The sequence below is a fragment of the Scyliorhinus torazame genome, chromosome 2, assembly GCF_047496885.1.
Source record: "Scyliorhinus torazame isolate Kashiwa2021f chromosome 2, sScyTor2.1, whole genome shotgun sequence".
Lineage (NCBI taxonomy): Eukaryota > Metazoa > Chordata > Chondrichthyes > Carcharhiniformes > Scyliorhinidae > Scyliorhinus > Scyliorhinus torazame.
The window spans coordinates 331360595-331379922 of NC_092708.1; the positions used below are offsets into that span (position 1 = coordinate 331360595).

At 43.0% G+C, this 19328-nt stretch overlaps 1 protein-coding gene across 8 annotated transcripts in view; it reads right to left on the minus strand.

Annotated features, from left to right (window-relative positions):
• Positions 1–19328, minus strand: part of cep170ba (centrosomal protein 170Ba) — a 95180-nt gene that overhangs the window by 68334 nt on the left and 7518 nt on the right. For all 8 annotated transcript variants that reach the window (XM_072489834.1, XM_072489838.1, XM_072489833.1 and 5 more), the window contains exons 3-6: positions 15522–15611; positions 14784–14864; positions 7608–7664; positions 7362–7509 (exon numbers count right to left, since the gene is read on the minus strand). In XM_072489834.1, the coding sequence (XP_072345935.1) occupies positions 7362–7509; positions 7608–7664; positions 14784–14864; positions 15522–15611 (376 nt within the window). The remainder of the gene's footprint in view (positions 1–7361; positions 7510–7607; positions 7665–14783; positions 14865–15521; positions 15612–19328) is intronic.

Genomic DNA, 19328 nt, shown 5'->3' on the forward strand with positions numbered 1-19328 from the left:
TGGAACTTGGCTATCTGTTTCTGGCGGCGATTCTGCGTTGTTGCACCGCCTTGGAGGACGTTTACCCGAAGATCAGAAGCTGAATGCCCTTGACTGAAGAAGTGTTCCCCGACTGGAAGGGAACATTCCTGCCTGGTGATTGTCGCACGATGTCTGTTCATCCGTTCAAAAAAGTGAATGTTTGGCATTTGCACGGTGACAATTGGAGAACAGGATACCTTTCACAGCAATGTTGCTTTCATAAAAAGCACTTCCTAATTCATCAGCTCATCACACCAGGGATAACATTTTGCAACAGCATTATTTAATCAAACTGCATAAATGTAAACTAAAAGCCTGGAAAAACATTCCCATACATTTGCTGCCCTCTTCTTTTTAGGTGATAGAGGTTGTGGGTTTGAAAGGTGTTGTTGAAGGAGTTTTGGTGAGTTGCTGCAATGCATCTTGTAGATGGTATACATGGCTGCCACAGCATAAATATGGTGTCCCTTTAACATTCTCTAATATTGATGTCATTACTCAAGAAAAATCTCCCAAACGGAATAAACTATTATTAGAATTCATAACTGCTGCAGCACCACCACCTCACTGTGGATTTTCTCAATGCTGTAAATCTGCAGCAGGTCGAGCAGAATGTGGGAGGAAAGTGAGTTAATATCTCAAGCATGACCCTTTGTTAGTTCCAGTAGGCTGTGGGAGAAAAATAAACATTCTTCCTTTGAGTGTTTACGACATTAACTCCAGCATTCTGAATTCTAAAATAATTGTATTTACTTCTGCTAACACTGAAATTATCAATACCCATATATTTAAGATGGATTGATTTGCTTTTCTATAACTTAAACAAGTTAAATGAAATGGAAAATTGGAAGGACAAAGAGGAAGAGAACAAAAAGAGCAAGAATTAGGTAGGAAAATGCAAAGCCACGACTAGCAAAGCTTGTTACAAGGAAGGTTGACAAACTTCAGGAACAACCTGCCTCATAGTGTTTAAACTAGGTCCCCGTTGTAACTATGGGAAGGATTGGGAACTAAACATTCTTGCCGATAATAATGTATTCAGGAGAGATAGGGAAAAGAGGATGAAAAAAGGTGGTGAGACATGGGGGTTACAATATTTATCAATCAAGGATAATAATACAGTTCTAGAGGGAATGGCTTAAAGCTTTAATTTACTTGGTTGTCACTGAGGAACCCAAAGGAACTGTTAATTTGACCCGTGTTTGGTTTAAACCCCCAAATAGTAAAAGAGGAAGATGAGAGCAATAAATCTATAGGCAGATTTCAGAGAAACATAAAAATAAAAGAGCAGTAAAAGTAGAAGACTTCAATTACCCTATACAGACTGGGGAACAAAGGACAAGGAGGTAAAGAAGTCCTAATTTTTTTGTGGAGAAAATTATTGATTGGTATTGTTTGAGGCAGACTACATTGCTGGATCTAGCTCTGGGGAATTATGTCGGGCAAATGTAGCATGTTGCAGTAGCAGAACGTATGGGTGATGGTGATCATAACATATTTAGGTTTAAAGTAATTATGGAAAAGGACGAAGAAAAATAAAAAGGTGAAATACCCAGCTCGAAAACGGCCAATTGAGAAGAGAATTAGCACAGGTAGACTGGAAATAAAAGATTAGTCAGCACAACAGTAACTGAGCAATGTCAAAGTGGAGATGGTTTCGGTACAAATAAAGCATATCCTTACGAGGAGGAAAGATGGCGAATTCAAAGCTAGAGCTTCCAAGGTGACAAACAAAAAACAGAAAGAGTCGTGACAAATGTCAGGTTCTGACTGCAGTGGAAATCCAGTCAGAATACACACAGCAGGGGGAAGTTTTAAAGAAGCGATAACGTGGCAAACAACAAGTATTGAAAATATTAAAGGGTAACATAAAAGGGAGCCCGCAACCCTGTATAAACATGAAACATAAAAAGATAGTTAAAGGAATGTTTGGGGACAAAAAAAAGTGATGTCTTCTTGCAGCGGCAGAGAGCCTGATTGAAACACTGAATGAGTGCTTTGCATCTACCTTCGTAGATGAGTGGGGGTTGGGGTGGGAGGCAGGGGGAGATGGAAACTGAGGATTGCTAAAGAGACATCCTGTCAAAGCTTTTCATCTTCAGCTCATCAGGACAGTTGAGCAAGATGAACTAACAGTAAAGGAGAAGGGAATGCTGGCTGGTTGGCAAGTGAGCTCTGGTAGAGACGTTGCCATGGAGAATAAGCTTTTGGTTCAAATTCAGAGCAGGCAGGTTTACTCTAGTCAAGGCAAGGGGAATGAATCAGGGAAGGGCTTTTCCTTAGCTGGAAAAGGTGCAATGCGTGGACGTTCGCCTTCTGTCTGCAAAGCACAAGGCCGTGTGTGTGAATATATGTAGCTTCAAGCACACATGTGCGCCATTCTGCAAGCCCAACTGACAATCTTAATTGGTTTTCAGTGTAATTCGTAGCACAGTTGGGATTGTTCAGCAAGTGTTGTCCAATAGTGAAATTACATCTAACGTTGGACATTATGTTTTGAGTTTTACAAGCACGGGCTGGTTGGCAATGGTCAGTACTTTACCTGTTTCTTGGCTATGCATTGGGTGCCAGAATACTAGAAATTTGCAAATCTAATACCCCATTTTAAAAAGGGAGATGAATAAATTTGAGCTACAGGCTAGTGATAGGAAAACTACTAGAGGCCACTGTCGCGAGCAAAATTCTCATTTGGGGAGGCGTGGCCTAGTCAGGGTTAGTTAGCACAGATTTCCTGAAGACAAAATGTGTATGACTAACCTAATCAAGTCTTTTAATGAAGCAACAGAGGGTTGATGAAAGTATTGCAGTGGATGCTTCATTTGTACCTATGTATGTGGACAAAAGTGTCTCTCAACAGATGTACTTGGAAAATAAAAGGAAGGGACAGCAGTGACTTTGGTACGGAATTAGCAAAAGGATAGGAGGTAGAGAGTAGTGGTGAATAGATGTCTCTCTGACAGGTGAGAAGTTGGCAGCTGATTCCCCCAAGGGCTAACATTAAGACAATTGTTTTCCCTTGTTGTATATAAGAGGCCTGCATGTATGTTATAGGATTTTGGTACAATGATAATTTGTAAATTATATAAATTTGCAACATAGTAAATAGTCGACATGATAACAGCAGAATTAAGGAGAAAAATGGACAGGCTCGCAAAACGGGGGGAAACTGGGTTGTTACATTCTCTTCCAAGGAGCCAGCATAGACTCAACAGGCTGAATACGAATAGCCTCTTTCTCTACTGTAAGAGTCTATAATTCTAGCAACCTATCGCCCTGGCCACTGCCTGAGACTTTCAAACTGAATTACCAAAATGATTATTCAGAGCTAGAGCATTGTACCAGTAAAATACAACCAAATGTCAAAGTCAATTCTGGTAACAGTAGTAGGAGTTAAACAAGGCAAACTAGTTGGTTGAGATCCTTCTTACAATTTTGTTTAGCGGTCTCTTTAGTAGATCTTGTGTCGTAGTACTCAGAATATTACCCTGGGTCTCTGGAGCACCAGTCGGGCGACAATACCACTACACCTTCAACTCCTTAACCCTACAGGATCCTTTCAAGGATAACCGTTTTACAAGGGCTAGGCTGCATCATCCATTTGTAGAAATTTTAGTTCCGTAATGCCAAATTTGCTAGTTTTTCCTAAGGTGACATTGAGTCTGATGAAACCCGAAACATTAATTCCAGGTCTCTTGACATACGTGAGAATTTTCCAGCATTTTCGGTTTTGATTTCAGGTTTCCAATAACTGCAGTGATTTACTCTAGTGTGTGACATGTTGAGAAGTGACCAACAACTTTATGGGAGGGGACAAAAAAAAAAGTGAAGGCAACACTACAGCAATATTTAGTCCTAATTATTTCATATTTATGTAACTTCTTTGTACTTGGTGAAACACAAGACAGCTACTAAATTGTATTCATAATTATTTTTAAATATTCTAAAACCTAAAAGGGAGAATACGCTCCAAGAGTTAAAAGTAGTAAAATTAACACACGGTCAAAACATTTTTTGTTCATTTTACTGGCTGTGTTAAACAGATTGCTTTTGTAGGAGAGAAAGCTAAACTATTTTTTTGTCAGAATGCCTTGATCAGTAACTCCAAATCACACTCCTAGATGTAAAATGAAAACCAGCAACAGAGATGCCTTTATATTGTAATCTTATAATGTGCATTACAGTATTACATCAGTAAGGCCATTATAAACCCCAGGATAATTAAGCTGTCTGAACTGCTTTTCCAACTATTTACCCGTACACATTTTATTTCAAGTGCACCCTTTGCAATGCTGACAGTGAATAGATCAATGTATTTAGAAACTAGACATTCCTTTCAATAGAAGATCAAATGGCAATTACTACTTTCAGTGTCAAGGTTAGCCAAATCAAATGTTAAAAATAGTGACAGGTACCCAGATACAATATCAGATTTGAAAAGAGCAAGGAGGATTTCCATTAATTTTAATTGTGTAAATATTACTTACGAAATTTAGAATCATAGAATCATTACAGTGCAGAAGGGGGCCATTTGGCCCATCTGGTCTTCGCTGACCCTTCATGGGACCATCATACCTCTGCAAAAACCACCGCCTTATTCCTGCAACCCCAGCCTAACGGGCAATTTAGCATGGCCCATCCACCTGACCTGCACATCTTTGGACTGTGGGAGGAAACCAGAGCACCCGGAGGAAATCCACACGGACAGTCACCCGAGGTCGGAATCGAACCTGGGTCCCAGGCGTCACGAGGCAGCTGTGCTAACCATTGTGCTGCCCGTTTTGACGCTAACCTGTCGATTTTAACAAGAATTTTGTACCCTTTAGTTACTATATGCAAGCAATCAATAAATTCACTGGGGTGCAAATGTGGTATTTAACCAAATTTATCATTCAAAATAACGGTGAATGGATGCCTTTGGACAACAAAATACAATGAAATTATCGACTCAAGTGTTTGCCTTTTTCAACAAAGTGAGTCTTTCCAAACAGAAGGTCAAGACTGAGCAGCAATTTCTGAATCTCTGCTTATATACCAAATGGGAAAACATCCAGAGAAGCAAAGAAAACAAAAGGAAGCGTATGGCTACCTCATGGCGCAGTTTTTGTTCACACTGTGGAATTGATTCAGTGCCGATGGCAGCAAGATATGTGTGGACCATGCCCCATCATTCTGGCCATTGTTTCCTGACATTGGGGAAAACCAATGTTATAATTGGAAAGCTGGCATGTGCAGCTGAGCCAAGAGCTCGGTCTGTCTGTGGTTAGAATAAAATGTTCTCTCCCATCTAAATACAGCTGCAGTACAAATGGGCTATCATATACTGCATGGAGACACATAATGCAGTGCTTAGTCTGTTAACAGGATCTTTGCTTGTACCCTTTTATGTTACAAAATTGTCTCCAGTTGAAGTGATTCTGTGTTGTGTGTTGGCTTCCGGAGTGTCACATTTGCCCCGTTTGTATTGCATTAGCATATGCAAGATCTGTTAAAGTAGAAGATTTGTACATGATGGTTGCAGCAAAATTACAACTGCAACTTAAAAACAAATGCACAAGTACAAAGATTCTTTCTTCATGACTGAAGTGTTTTCGTTCCATCGTTACTCCATTTTAATGTAATACTTGTGAAAGTTCAAGGCAACAGAATGAAAAGGGGGTGGGGACAAGCTCAGTCCAACAGTATATTGTCAATGTGGTTGGGTGAAATTAGCTAGGCTGCATTTAACTGATGAATGTGCTCAGCAGCTGGGTTGGGAAGGGCGATGAGTTTGAATGGGGATCCAAAGTGGGAGAGGCTCCCATTTTACTGTGCTCTAGGGCAGCACAGTGGCACAGCGGCAGCACTGTAGTCTCATGGTGCCAAGGTCCCAGGTTCAATCCTGGCTCTGGGTCTCTGTCCGTGTGGAGTTTGCACATTCTCCCCGTGTTTGCGTGGGTTTTTCCCCCACAACCTAAAGATGTGCAAGGTAGGTGAATTGAACATGCTAAATTGCCCCTTAATTGGGAAAAATGAATTGGGTACTCGAAATTTTTAAATTTTTTAAAAATTACTGTGCTCTAGAAAAAGACAGGCCTCTATTTCTCGGACCCAGAATTCTAAACTCTAGATTCAGGCGCAGGATTTGATGCTGCATTAAAGGAGAGCATCTGTGGTTTCTGCAGCAGAGAAACCTCTCAGGAGGTTTCAAGAACAAAGAAAAGTACAACACAAGAACAGGCCCTTCAGCCCTCCAAGCCTTCACCGACAATGCTGCCCGTCGAAACTAAAACCTTCTACACTTTCGGGGTCCCTATCCCCCTATTCATGTGTTTGTCAAGATGCCCCTTAAACGTCACTATCGTCCCTGCTTCCACCACCTCCTCCGGCAGCGAGTTCCAGGCACCCACTACCCTCTGTGTAAAAACCTTGCCTCGTACATCTCCTCTAAACCTTGCCCCTCGCACCTTAAACCTATGCCCCAAGTAATTGACCCCTCTATCCTGGGAAAAAGTATCTGACTATCCACTCTGTCTATGCCCCTCATAATTATGTGGACCTCTATCAGGTCACCCCTCAACCTCCTTCGTTCCAGTGAGAACAAACCAAGTTTATTCAACCTCTCCTCATAGTTTATGCCCTCTATACCAGGCAACATCCTGGTAAATCTCTTCTGCACCCTCTCCAAAGCCTCCACATCCTTCTGGTAGTGTGGCGACTAGAATTGAACACTATACTCCAAGTGCGGTCTAACTAGGGTTCTATACAGCTGCAACATGACTTGCCAATTTTTATACTCAATGCCCTGGCCAATGAAGGCAAGCATGCCTATTGCCTACTTGATTACCTTCTCCACCTTTGTTGCCCCTTTCAGTGACCTGTGGACTGGAGAGTTAAGGGTGTACGGTGTATTACATACTGGCAGCTTTTTCAGGATACATAGAGGTTTAAAAAGACAGCACTCCTAAAGCCATTTAAGAATTTTATATAAAGATGTAATCTGCACTGCCACCCAGTGAATGGGTAGTGCAGCCACATGCTGACACATGTTAACTTTGAGGATCAAACTACAACTCCAGCACTGGTTGTGTAACTACTGACAGGTCCTTTAACATAAATAATAATCACAATTCCATCTACAGACATAACAGGGACTGCAGGTAAATTTTGGCACATAAAATGAGATTGCCCATTGACAAAAGCAGATATCATTCTCAGCGCACTAGAGACGGATTGCAGCCAGTGTAGTTAATACAATAGATTTAGTAATAATTCTCTGGATTTTATTCCTGCACTAACCATTAAATAAAGGGAAAGTGACATAGACCAACTGTCACAATATATTATGAAAGCGTAATAGATACCTGGAACTCCTTTCTTTTCAACATTTACAAGACTTGCTCTGGGCGACTCCAATTTTATACTTGATTGGTCGAGAGCCATATCGGATGGTTCTACCTTCTTATCTTCTGCTTTCGTCTGTATTTGAAACTGACTGGTGTATTTCTCATGCTGACAATGCAGAACAGAAACACGAGGTGAGGTAGCTTTTCCCACTCCCCCCCCCACCCCAACTTGCTTTAAATTGATGATAGCCAAGCTACACTTACCTTTAGGGCCTCTTCAGGAACTGTGTGTACACTTTTTTCCAATATATACATGTTGGAATTTGAATATTTTGTTAAGAAAGCAAAATAAGGAGAGCTTTTCAAAAACAGGCTTCATTAAAAATCAAACGGACTAAAATCTGGCTCCTAGTAGCCAGGAACTATTTATGCAAACAATCCAAATCTGGGATCCCTTCTGGGTGAATTAAATATTGATTACATTGAAAGATGTCTCCCTGATATAGATGCAACCAGTCTCCCAACCAAGCATGGGATATTTTAAAAGACTGACAGCCCCCCAATCCGTGTCAACCTCGTACTGGAAAAGAAAGAGATAACGAGCCTGAAATCCCTGCAATGGAGCAGTTGGCAGTGGACAGTGTTAATAAGACAGTTAGTTACCATTGGCATCGCATTACATTTGTGTCACACATCGATATGACAATGGCACAGCGATGTCAATGTCACCTGAAGCCAAGCAAACATCAAGTAAGCTTAATAGTTCATTTCTTTGGCCAATGAATGAAAAACATAAGAAACAGAAAACGAAATAGGCTAAAAACAAAAATACAGAGACAGAGAAATATGAGAAAAGGAGAATCGGCTGAGAGGAAAAAAATAATACCGTAGGATATCTTGTGAATTTCCACCTTTAAACTATACTTGAAGCATTAAAATTTTCCAGAGATCAAAAAAATATGCTATTCCAACAGAATGTTCTTTTTAGATGAAAGTAATTTCTCAGAAACGTAATTCAAAATGTTGGTGCATCACACACACACACACACACACACACACACACACACACAAACACCTTTGTTGAGGGGAGTTGTAAACCAAATAATAAATTTCAGATATTTCATTATCCCAAATCATTTCACATTCCTTCATGAGACACCGAAAGACATTAGCAATATCTATCTGCAAAAGTAAGTGTGCAAATCAATTCAAACCCAAATCCCCCAAAATACACTATTGCATAGAATTGAATCATAGAATTTATTTTACTTGAATGCAATTTATACTGAGATTGCACTCTGGAACACTATATTACAGTGGCATAATTCAAATAAGGCTATTGTTGAAAAAGTATTAATTCAAATATATTATTATATCAAATGGCTGGGTTTTTGTTACTTTCCTGTGAACAAAGACTATCCAACAGCGCCAGGGGCCAGTCACACAAAAGACATTTCCATTATTGCTTCCTGAAGCCACATAAATCATTCATTTAGGTCGAAAACCGGTACCTCACAGACACACATTTTTAATAAGATGAATGGCAGTTTTCAGTACTACCCTGTTGCCCCAGCAAACCTCTAATCTCTTAAATTGTCATTAACAGTTACAAAATGAGTAAATGAGCCCTTCCGCATAGTGTAATTTTCCTGGATGAACTTTGTTATTTCCCATCAAACTCAGTTCACCTCAAGTCTTTCAAAAGACACAAATCTCCCAAGCTTCTCATAAACATAGGGCTTTGATATTTAAATATCTGTCAAGCAGTGTTCCATAGAGTATGATCAATACCTTGCACAAGGTCTATCTAATCTCTTGATTTGCATTCCACCCCTCATTATACAATGTATTTGCATTTTATATCACAACCAACGCTAGATTGACAATTTCATGGATGTTGGTACTCAAGGCTGTTTTTAAAAAGTCAATCAATGCATTTGGTTTTTTTTTTTTTTTAATTTAAAAACTATTTTATTCAAGGCATTTTCATATAAACAAAGTAGAAGGACAACCAAACAACATTATAAACAACCCACCCCCCACTGCTCTCCCAATACCACCCTCTCCTTATCTCCAGCCTTCCCCATTTTAACCCCCTTACCTGCTGACCCTTTAAACCCCCTCAAAGAAATCAATAAACTGCTTCCACCTCTTGACTGAATCCATCCACCAACCCGGTCAAGACGAACTTGACTTTCTCCAGCCTCAGAAATTCTGCCAGGTCACTCACTCACACCCTCGCTTTCGGCAGCTCCGAATCCCTCCATCCAAGTAAAATCCTCTCCGAGCTATCAGGGAGGCAAAGGCCAAAACATCAGACACACTCACTCCCTGGACACCCGGGTCTTTCGACACCCTGAATATCGCTACCTCTGGACTTGGGACCACCCGCATTCCCAGCACGTCAGACATCACGTCTGCGAACCCCTGACAGAACCCCTTCAACCTTGGACATGCCCAGAACATGTGGATGTGATTCACGTGCCCCCCCCCCACACACACACACCATACACACCTATTCCCAACCCATCAAAGAACCTACCCATCCTTGCTACCGTCATATTCACCCTATGTACCACGTTGAACTGGATGAGGCTTAACCTCACATGGTGATTAAGTATTCACCCTCTGCAGGGCGTCTGCCCACGTCTTGGTCCCTACGTCCCCTCTCAGCTCCTCCTCCCACTGTGCTTTATGTCCCCTACCAGGGCTATCTCCCACTGCATCAACTCCTCAACACCTTCCCCTCTCCTATCCCGTCCCTCAACAGCACCGTGTCTTGCAACCCCAGGGGCAGCAGCCCAGGAAAAGACGGCACCTCTCTCCTTACAAAATTCCGGACCTGCAGTTACCTAAAAGGCCCTTCACCCTCGGCAACTCGTATTCTTCCTCCAGGTCCTCCAACCTCACGTTTGCCCCCTATGAACAGATCACCAAATCGCTCAATCCCTGCTTGCCGCCACCCCCAAAACCTTGCATCCAACCCCAACCCCCACCCACCCACCCCCGGCGCAAACCTATAGTTCTCGCAGATCAGTGCCCACAGAGCCCCCTCTAGTCCAAAATGCTGTCTCACGGCCCCCACACGCTTAGGGCCGACACCACCACTGGGCTCATGGAGTACCTGGCAGGCGGGAACGGCAGAGGTGCTGACAACAAAGCCCTCAAACTTGTTCCCCTACAGGATGCCGCCTCCATCTGACCCCACGCCAACCCCTCCCCCACAGCCCATTTCATGACCAGAAGAATATTTGCCATCCAATAGTAGTTCATTATGTTCGGCAGCGCCAGCTCCCTCCCCCTGCTCCAGAACATCCCTCCGGGTCTTCCCCACCCAGACAAACCCAGAGATTAGCGCATTAACCTTCTTGAAAACGACTTTGGGATGAAGATTGGGAGATTCTGAAACACAAACAGAAACCTTGGCAGTACCGTCATTTTTACTGTCTGCACCCGCCTTGCCAGAGACTGCAACAGCACATCCCACTTCTTGAAATCCACTTTCATCTGCTCCACCAGCCGAGCCAGGTTCAACTTGTGCATCTGCACCCAGCTCCCTGGATACCCAAGTATCTAAAGCTCCTCCCACCACCTGAACGCCAATTTCCCCAACTTCTTAGCCTGCTCTCTAGTCTCAATCGGGAACATCTCGCTCTTTCACATATTCAACTTGTACCACGAAAACCAGCCAAATTCCTCTAAAATCCCCATGATATCCCCGATACTGCCCAACGGGTCTGAAATATATAGCAACAGGTCTTCCGCATACAATGGGTCCCTGCGCTCGATGCCACCCCCCCCCCCTCTCAATCCCTCCCCAGTCCCTCGACACCCTAAGTGCCATTGCCAGCAGCTCTACTGCGAAAAGTCTCATCTCCCAAAAGTCTCAACCCCAAATGTGGTTCATCCGCACACTTGGGACCGGTGCCTTGTATAGCAACCGGATCCAATCCACAAACCCCTGTCCGAACCCGAACCACCCTAACGCCTCCAGCAGATACTCCCACTCCTCCCACTCCACCCAGTCAAACACCTTCTCCGCGGCCGTGCACACCACTACCTCCACCGCCTGCCCCTTCAAAGGCATCACTATTACATTAAGCAGCCTCCTCACGTTCGCCGTCAATTACCTCCCCTTCACAAAACCAGTTTGATCCTCGTCCATCACCACCGGGACACAATCCTCAATTTGCGAGGCCAACAGCTTGGCGTCTACATTCAGTAATGATATCAGGTGGTACGACCTGCGCTGCTCCGGGTCCTTATCCTTATTTAATATCAGGGAGATGGAAGCCTCATTATAAACCCTCACCAACAGTGGCCCCAGGTCTGCCCCAAACTTTTTATAATACTCCACTGGGAACCCATCCGGCCACAAGGCCTTCCGGTGAGCATTGCCCCCATACTGTCCATCACCTCCCACAACCGAAATGGGGCCCCCAGTCCTGAGCCAGCTCTTTCCAGGGTTCAAACCCGTACAGCCTTCAGTAGAACGCCTCAAACACACAATTCACCCCCTCTGGATCCATCACCACCTTACCATTATCATCCCTCACTCTGCCAATCTCCCTCGCCACATCTTGCTTCCTCAACTTTTTTTTTTTTTTAATTCATCCTTAGGATGTGGCCACTGCTGGCTAAGCCAGCATTTGTTGCCCATCCCTAATTACCCTTGAACTGAGTGGCTTGCTAGGCTATTTCAGTGGGGAGCAGTTAAGAGTCAACCGTATCGCTGTGTGGGTCTGGAATGAGCTGTCGGCCAGACCGAGTAAGGATGGCGGATTTCCTTCCCTGAAGGATATTAGTGAACCAGGTGGGTTATTACGATAATCGGCAATGGTTTCATGGTCATCATAGGGCTTTTTATTGAATTCAAATTTTACCACCTGCCATGGTGGGATTCGAACCCTGGACCCCTGGATCTCTGGAATACTAGTCCAGTGACAATACCACTATGCCACCGCCTCCCCACAAGTGATGGGGCAACATCCTGCTCTCTTTCTCTCCATACTCATATACTGCCTGCCCTTTGGCCCTCTGTAACTGCCCCACGGCTTCCCCGTAGACAATCGCCCAAACTCCATCTGGAGCCTCTGCCTCTCCTTCAACAGCTCTGCCTCCGCGGACTCAGAATTCCATCTGTATACCCTCAAAATCTCATCTACCAGCCTTGCCATATCTGCCTACTCTTTCTCCCTGTGCACCCGAATTTAAATAAAACTCCCCCACAACCACCGCCTTGAGCGCCTCCCACAACATGGCGGCTGTGACCTCCTCCATATCCCCCAATGGCAGCCCTCACCCACTCACACATCTCTACTTCGACCAACAATCCACTGTGGGCACCTAAAAAGTAACAAAAGGTGCACTCACCATCACTGTTCCCCCATGAAAAACCTGCCCTCCAAACAACTCACCATCCAAAACATTAAAGGACACACAGACTCCTCCAAAGTTCAATGTCCTCACTCTCCTCCCAGTCCATTGTCTTACCAATTCCATCGCTTCCTCTGGCGTGCCGGAAAAGCACTCTCACTTCTGGAAAGTCATCCCATAGGTGGGCCGGGTACAATATTCCAAATTGCACCCCCTTTTTAAAGAGGGCAGCCTTGATCCAATTGAACCCGGCCCTCCTCTTTCCCAGTTCTGATCCCAGGTCGTGGTACACCCGCAGCCCGCATCCTTCCCAGGTCCATTTCCTGGTCTGCCTCGCCCATCGAAGAATCTTCTCCTTGAGAAGAAAGGTTGCAACCGCACAACCATCGGCCTCAGTGGCGCACCCGCCTGTGGCTTCCTCATCAGCACCCTGTGCGCTCAGTCGACCCAGGGACCAGTCAAAGGGCCCCCTGCCCCACCCGTTTCTCCAGCATCTTAGTCACGTACACACCATCCTCCGCACCTTTGGTGCCTTCGGGCATCCCAATGATCCTGCGCTTTTGCCTTCTGGAGCGACTTTCCAGATCCGCCACTTTCTCATTCAGCCTCTTCTGGGTCTCCCGCATTACTCTCATCTCAGCCACCAACGAGGCTAACTACTCCTCGTGCACTCCACCTCCTCCTCCACTTTCTGAATCGTCCAGCTCTGGGCCTCCAGCCTCTGCTCCACTCTCTTGATCCCTGCTTTGATTGGCCCTACCACTTTGGCTAGGTCTTCCAGGGCCTCTTTCCTTAGCTGGCAAAACTTGTCATTGAGGAACTCTATTAACTGCTCCATCGATCACTGGGCGGGCAGAGCAGCTCCCTTGCCCTCCGCCATCTTATCCTGTGGTGCACCACGAAGACTCTCCTGCTCCAGCAGCTCTTTCCTTCTTCCCCCACTCCTACACCGTGGATCCGGAGGAAACCAGCCACGCCAGAGGAGCAAAATCTTCCCCTGCACTCAAATACAGGGGAAAAAACTAAAAAAGCCCGCCTTGAGCAGGAGCAACCAAATGTGCGACCGCTCCCTCCTTGGCCCCCACCGGAGGTCCAGTCAATGCATTTGTGATCAAAACTTAACAAGAGCACATTTCCCCTTTATGTTCCCACATTTTGTAAATAGAATTTACTGTGCAGGAGGCCATTCGGCCCATCGAGTCTGCACTTGTCCTTGGAAAGAGCACCCCACTTAAGCCCACACTTCCACCCCATCCCTGTAACCCAGTAATCCCACTTAACCTTTTTGGACACTACGGGCAATTTATGATGGCCAATTCACCTAACCTGCACATCTTTGGACTGTGGGAGGAAACCGGAGCACCCGGAGGAAACCCACCCAGACACAAGGAGAATGTGCAGACTCCGCACAGACAGTGACCCAATCCGGGAATCGAACATGGGACCCTGGAGCAGTGAAGCAACGGTGCTAACCACTGTGCTACCGTGCTGCCCTATGTGAGGATAGAATTTCCGTAGAGGTTCTCCTGATCTCATGGCAGAAACAAGCTTTGTTCCATAGCTGCAATGACGTAGTTATGGAACTGACATTGCAACACAAACCAACAGAAACAACCTGGAGTGAACTGCATTAACAGTACAATAATCAAATAGGAGACTATTGGCAACGTACTCTATTATGAGATTTCCTTGTCAGATGTGTAATTACATGGCATTTGCAAAATGTCAAACTGCAATATGTTTAATAAGATAATGAAAAAGGGATCAATAAGTACAGCACACAAACAAGTAAAACAAATTCAGATTTGCAGTTGAATACAAGAAAATCCTCGGAGGATCCGAAAACATTGCAGCAATCAATATATTCCATGTTATAAACTAAAGAATAATATCTAATGCAAAAATAGTGACTTTTTTTCTCCATTAAATGGTATTTTACATAGTTTCCACAAGTTTCTCTTCTATCATGGGAAGGGATAGATTAATAAAACATTAAAAGGGCACAAAATAATTATAAACACAGCAAAGGCTTTAAATTGATCAATGAGATTAAAATGAAAGGATATCATATCCAAAGCGAATGGTGTCGTTTACTTTTAGTGTTATGTACACCTGGTCAGGAATCCTTACATCACTCACAAACGTCTGCAGGAAGAGAAAAGTAGATAGAAAACTTGAAATGAATCATAGAATCTACAGTGCAGAAGGCGGCCATTTGGCCCATCGAGCCTACACCGGACCCTGAAAGAGCACCCCACTCAAACCCACACCTCCACTCCATAACACAGCAACCCCACATTACTTTAGGACACTACAATTTAGTGTGACCAACCCACCTAACTCGCACATCTTTGGACTGTGGGAGGAAACTGGAGCACCCAGAAAAAGCTCACGCAGACACGGGGGGGGAACATGCAGACTCCGCGCAGACAGTGACCGAAGCCGGGAATCGAACCCGGGTCCCTGACCCTGTGAAGCAACAGTGCTACCATGCTGCCCACCTCCAATGCACTGGAGGTTTTTAAATTCAAAAGCAAAGTCAAGTCACTTCCAGTCTGTTCAGTTAATCAAAATAAACAATGATGTAAAGAACAAGATTAATATTTCCATTCTTTTTAAAATCCTTTTACAAATTAAAATGTTTGAATTTTAACATAGCAGTTTCTAAATTAACAGCATATGTTTATTGTGGTACAAAATCCAATCTAGCCAAATGAAATGTTTTCTTTTTCTAGCCCAGTGAACTGTATTGACATGAAAATGTGTACAGTAAAACAGGAGCTTTATTGTTTGTCTACATACCCCATTCAGACTTCCAAGGTCCTTTACCCGGTGCTCATCTGTAGCTGTATCATAGTTGATTACTGCGTGCTGCTTGTCTACGCTGCGAGACTAGGATAAAACATAATGAATTCTAAACTGTTCAGAAGGAGACAATTGCCTTCAATACGTGTTAATTGGTTCCAATCTAACATCGCTACTCTCCATGGATTATAAATGACCACGATCCAAAAAAAAAAAAAAAATGTACCACATGGTGTGTATCTTATGCACAAAAACATCCATTTGTTCGACTGTTGCCACTTAACACCATGTACCATAAATTATATTAACATTAAATTACAATTGAAGTGCAACTGGAATCACAGATTAGCATACAAATTTGATCTGTCAATACTTGACTGTTCGATATACTGTTTACACAATGCTTGTGAAAATAAAAAAAGTTTACAGGAACCAGAGAAAGAGATGTTAACTTTAAAGTGGATCTTTCATCAAAATCTGTAATGTCAACCATTAATTTCTCTTTCAGGCTAAATGGCTTGTTAGCATTTTCTACGTGTATTTCATCTCCAGCAGTCACATTTCCTCTTGCATCTGCAAATCATATTTAGTCTCAATTTATAGTTGCTTACAGCCTCCAGGATACAAAGTTATTATTTCCAGTATGAATTGTTGTGCAATGATGTTTCCAATGGGGCAGTTATCTGACATTAAGGAGCTGCAACCTGAAATGTTGGAGGGCAAAGATTGTGTCAGGAAGCTTTGAAAGATTAATAGCCCTCACGGATAGATGGAGAAAATCCCATAGTACTATTTTAAAGAGGAGCAGGGGAGTTCTCCTCGTGACCTTACCAACCTTTATCCCTCATCTAACACCAAACTGCACACCATCATATTGTTAACCGTGCGACCTTACTGTGAGTAAATTATCTGTTGTATATCCTATACTGTGGGTAAATTATTTGTTGTATGTCCTATACTGTGGGTAAAATTATCTATTGTATGTCCGATACAGTGGGTAAATTATCTGTTGTATATCCGATACTGTGGGTAAATTATCTGTTGTATGTCCGATACTGTGGGTAAATTATCTGTTGTATATCCAATACTGTGGGTAAATTATCTGTTGTATGTCCGATACTGTGGGTAAATTATCTGTTGTATGTCCGATACTGTGGGTAAATTATCTGTTGTATATCCTATACTGTGGGTAAATTATATGTTGTATGTCCTATACTGTGAGTAAATTATCTGTTGTATGTCCTATACTGTGAGTAAATTATCTGTTGTATGTCCTATACGGTGAGTAAATTATCTGTTGTTTATCCTATGTTCCAACAGTTCCCTATTGGCTGTAAAGGTTCTCTATAAACGCAAGATCTTCCTAAGCTTTCTCTCCCTCTTTTATTTCCCCACTGTACCCCTATGGCACCTTCCAATCTCCTTCAAACACCTCACTCAGATGTATTCCTCTCACTAAGAGGAAGAGAGTGCAGAGGAGGAGTTGAGGGGCGGAAGAGGAAGATAGAGTATGGTTGGGGAAGGGTTGGGGGGCGGAAGAGGAAGATAGAGTATGGTTGGGGAGAGGGGTGGAAGAGGAAGATAGAGTATGGTTGGGGAGGAGTAGGGGGGGGGTGGAAGAGGAAGATAGAGTATGGTTGGGGAGGAGTAGGGGGGTGGAAGAGGAAGATAGAGTATGGTTGGGGAGGAGTTGGGGGGGTGGAAGAGGAAGATAGAGTATGGTTGGGGAGGAGTAGGGGAGAGGGGTGGAAGAGGAAGATAGAGTATGGTTGGGGAGGAGTAGGGGGGGGTGGAAGAGGAAGATAGAGTATGGTTGGGAGGGTGGAAGAGGAAGATAGAGTATGGTTGGGGAGGAATTGGGGGGGGTGGAAGAGGAAGATAGAGTATGGTTGGGGAGGAGTAGGGGGGTGGAAGAGGAAGATAGAGTATGGTTGGGGAGGAGTTGGGGGGGTGGAAGAGGAAGATAGAGTATGGTTGGGGAGGAGTTGGGGGGGGGTGGAAGAGGAAGATAGAGTATGGTTGGGGAGGAGTTGGGGGTGGAAGAGGAAGATAGAGTATGGTTGGGGACAAGAGAGCAAGAACAGGGTGACAGAGTGCAGAAAAGAGATAAATGCAAAAGAGCAGAGAGAAAAAAAAAGAGTGGAGGGAGGCAGAGGGGAGAGTGAGAAAGCAAGATAAGGAGAATGGAGAGTTGCAGGGTGACAGAGAGAGAGAGAGAGAGAGAGAGAGAGAGAGAGAAACAACAACATGCAACAAGTGAGAAAATTAGGGAAATATCTTTCACACCACATCTATTTTCTGAGGCCCTCAAAAGGATATAAAGAAAATAAGCTGAAAATATGGTTCAAATAATTTCTGTAGAGAGAACACACAGCTGACATTTTGGAGTCATATGATCTTCAAAATAGTTTTTATAAACTGTTATCCGAAAATCCTGATCTAATTTCAAGTTCCAGATATTCCTCAGACCTACTGGTGATGGCACAGAAATATTTTACTTGTTAATATTTTACCTGCCATATTATCCATAATTAATTTTTTGCTTCAAGTAGACAGGGACCATAACATTCATTAAAAATGAAATTCAAGCTGCATTTTTTCTTTGTTGATATTTTAAATATTTTTGTTATAAACAAGGAGCATTTCTTAGACTTACAGAATGGAATTGGAGACATTGCTATCCTGATAGTGAGGAAAACTAAAACTATATAACAACTAAAACATGCAACATTGCATCAAAAATTCATTCATCACCCCTGCATTTGCTCCCAAAGTTATCCCATAAGATCACCTGCACTTACTATTTGAGCTTCAAATATTCAAATCGAGACAAAGACCAAAAATAAATCAGTTAATTTTAATAGCTCTAAATGGCGATGTATGCAATTATCCAAGTACAAGTGAGAGGCGAGCAAAAAAATAACTAGCACTTAATGAGAGGGAGAGAATAGAACATAATGTTCAACAATATATTCTGTGGGCAGCATTAGAAGTGACAACACCTGTGCAAAATCATAAACCAGAACATTTTCTAGGGAAAAACATCTGCATACTAAATACAAAAAAAAATACTTTTTTGTTTACTGGAATGGGGTGAAACTTAAGTTAAACCAATTGACTACAATAGGTTGCATCAAACTATTGATAGTTATATCCGAATTGGCAATAGAAACACCATATTTATCATAGCTGGCTAGGATTCAGACAAAAAACCCAACCCTACAAAGCATTGCATGCACCCGCTAAAATATGTTGAGTTGGAAATTGATGGTTTCTCAGAGTGTAGATGGGTATTCCTGCTTTCAATTATAAACAAGTACAGCTTACTGAAAGTACTGCAGAGATTGTGATCCAACCAACTTCCGGAAATAGTTTAAAACTTGGCTCAAACACACGGGAACTATACTCCTCATGATGTCAAACCATGAATTACCAGTTGGCTACGATGGACGAAGAACCCTGCAATCTGGATGGCAGACCCGACTTAACAAATATGTCACTTCTGCTTTTCTAAGAATTTGAGACTTCTCTGCAGTGGTAGATTAACTACTGTTAAAAAAATACATTTTGGATTCTCTTGGTACAATTCTCCAATGTAAAAGGGTTAAGAATGTGGGTTGTTCCCCACATGAGCGTCCAAATAACGAGCATCACAAAAGAAGAAACGACTTATTCTACTACTTTGATGGTAGTGCTCAGTGAGCCTCACACTGGAAATCAAATCTTAGACAGACACAAAAACAAATTGTAAAACTGAAATAATTGCTGAACAAATCAACAAAATGTTTAATTAAACTGAATTGA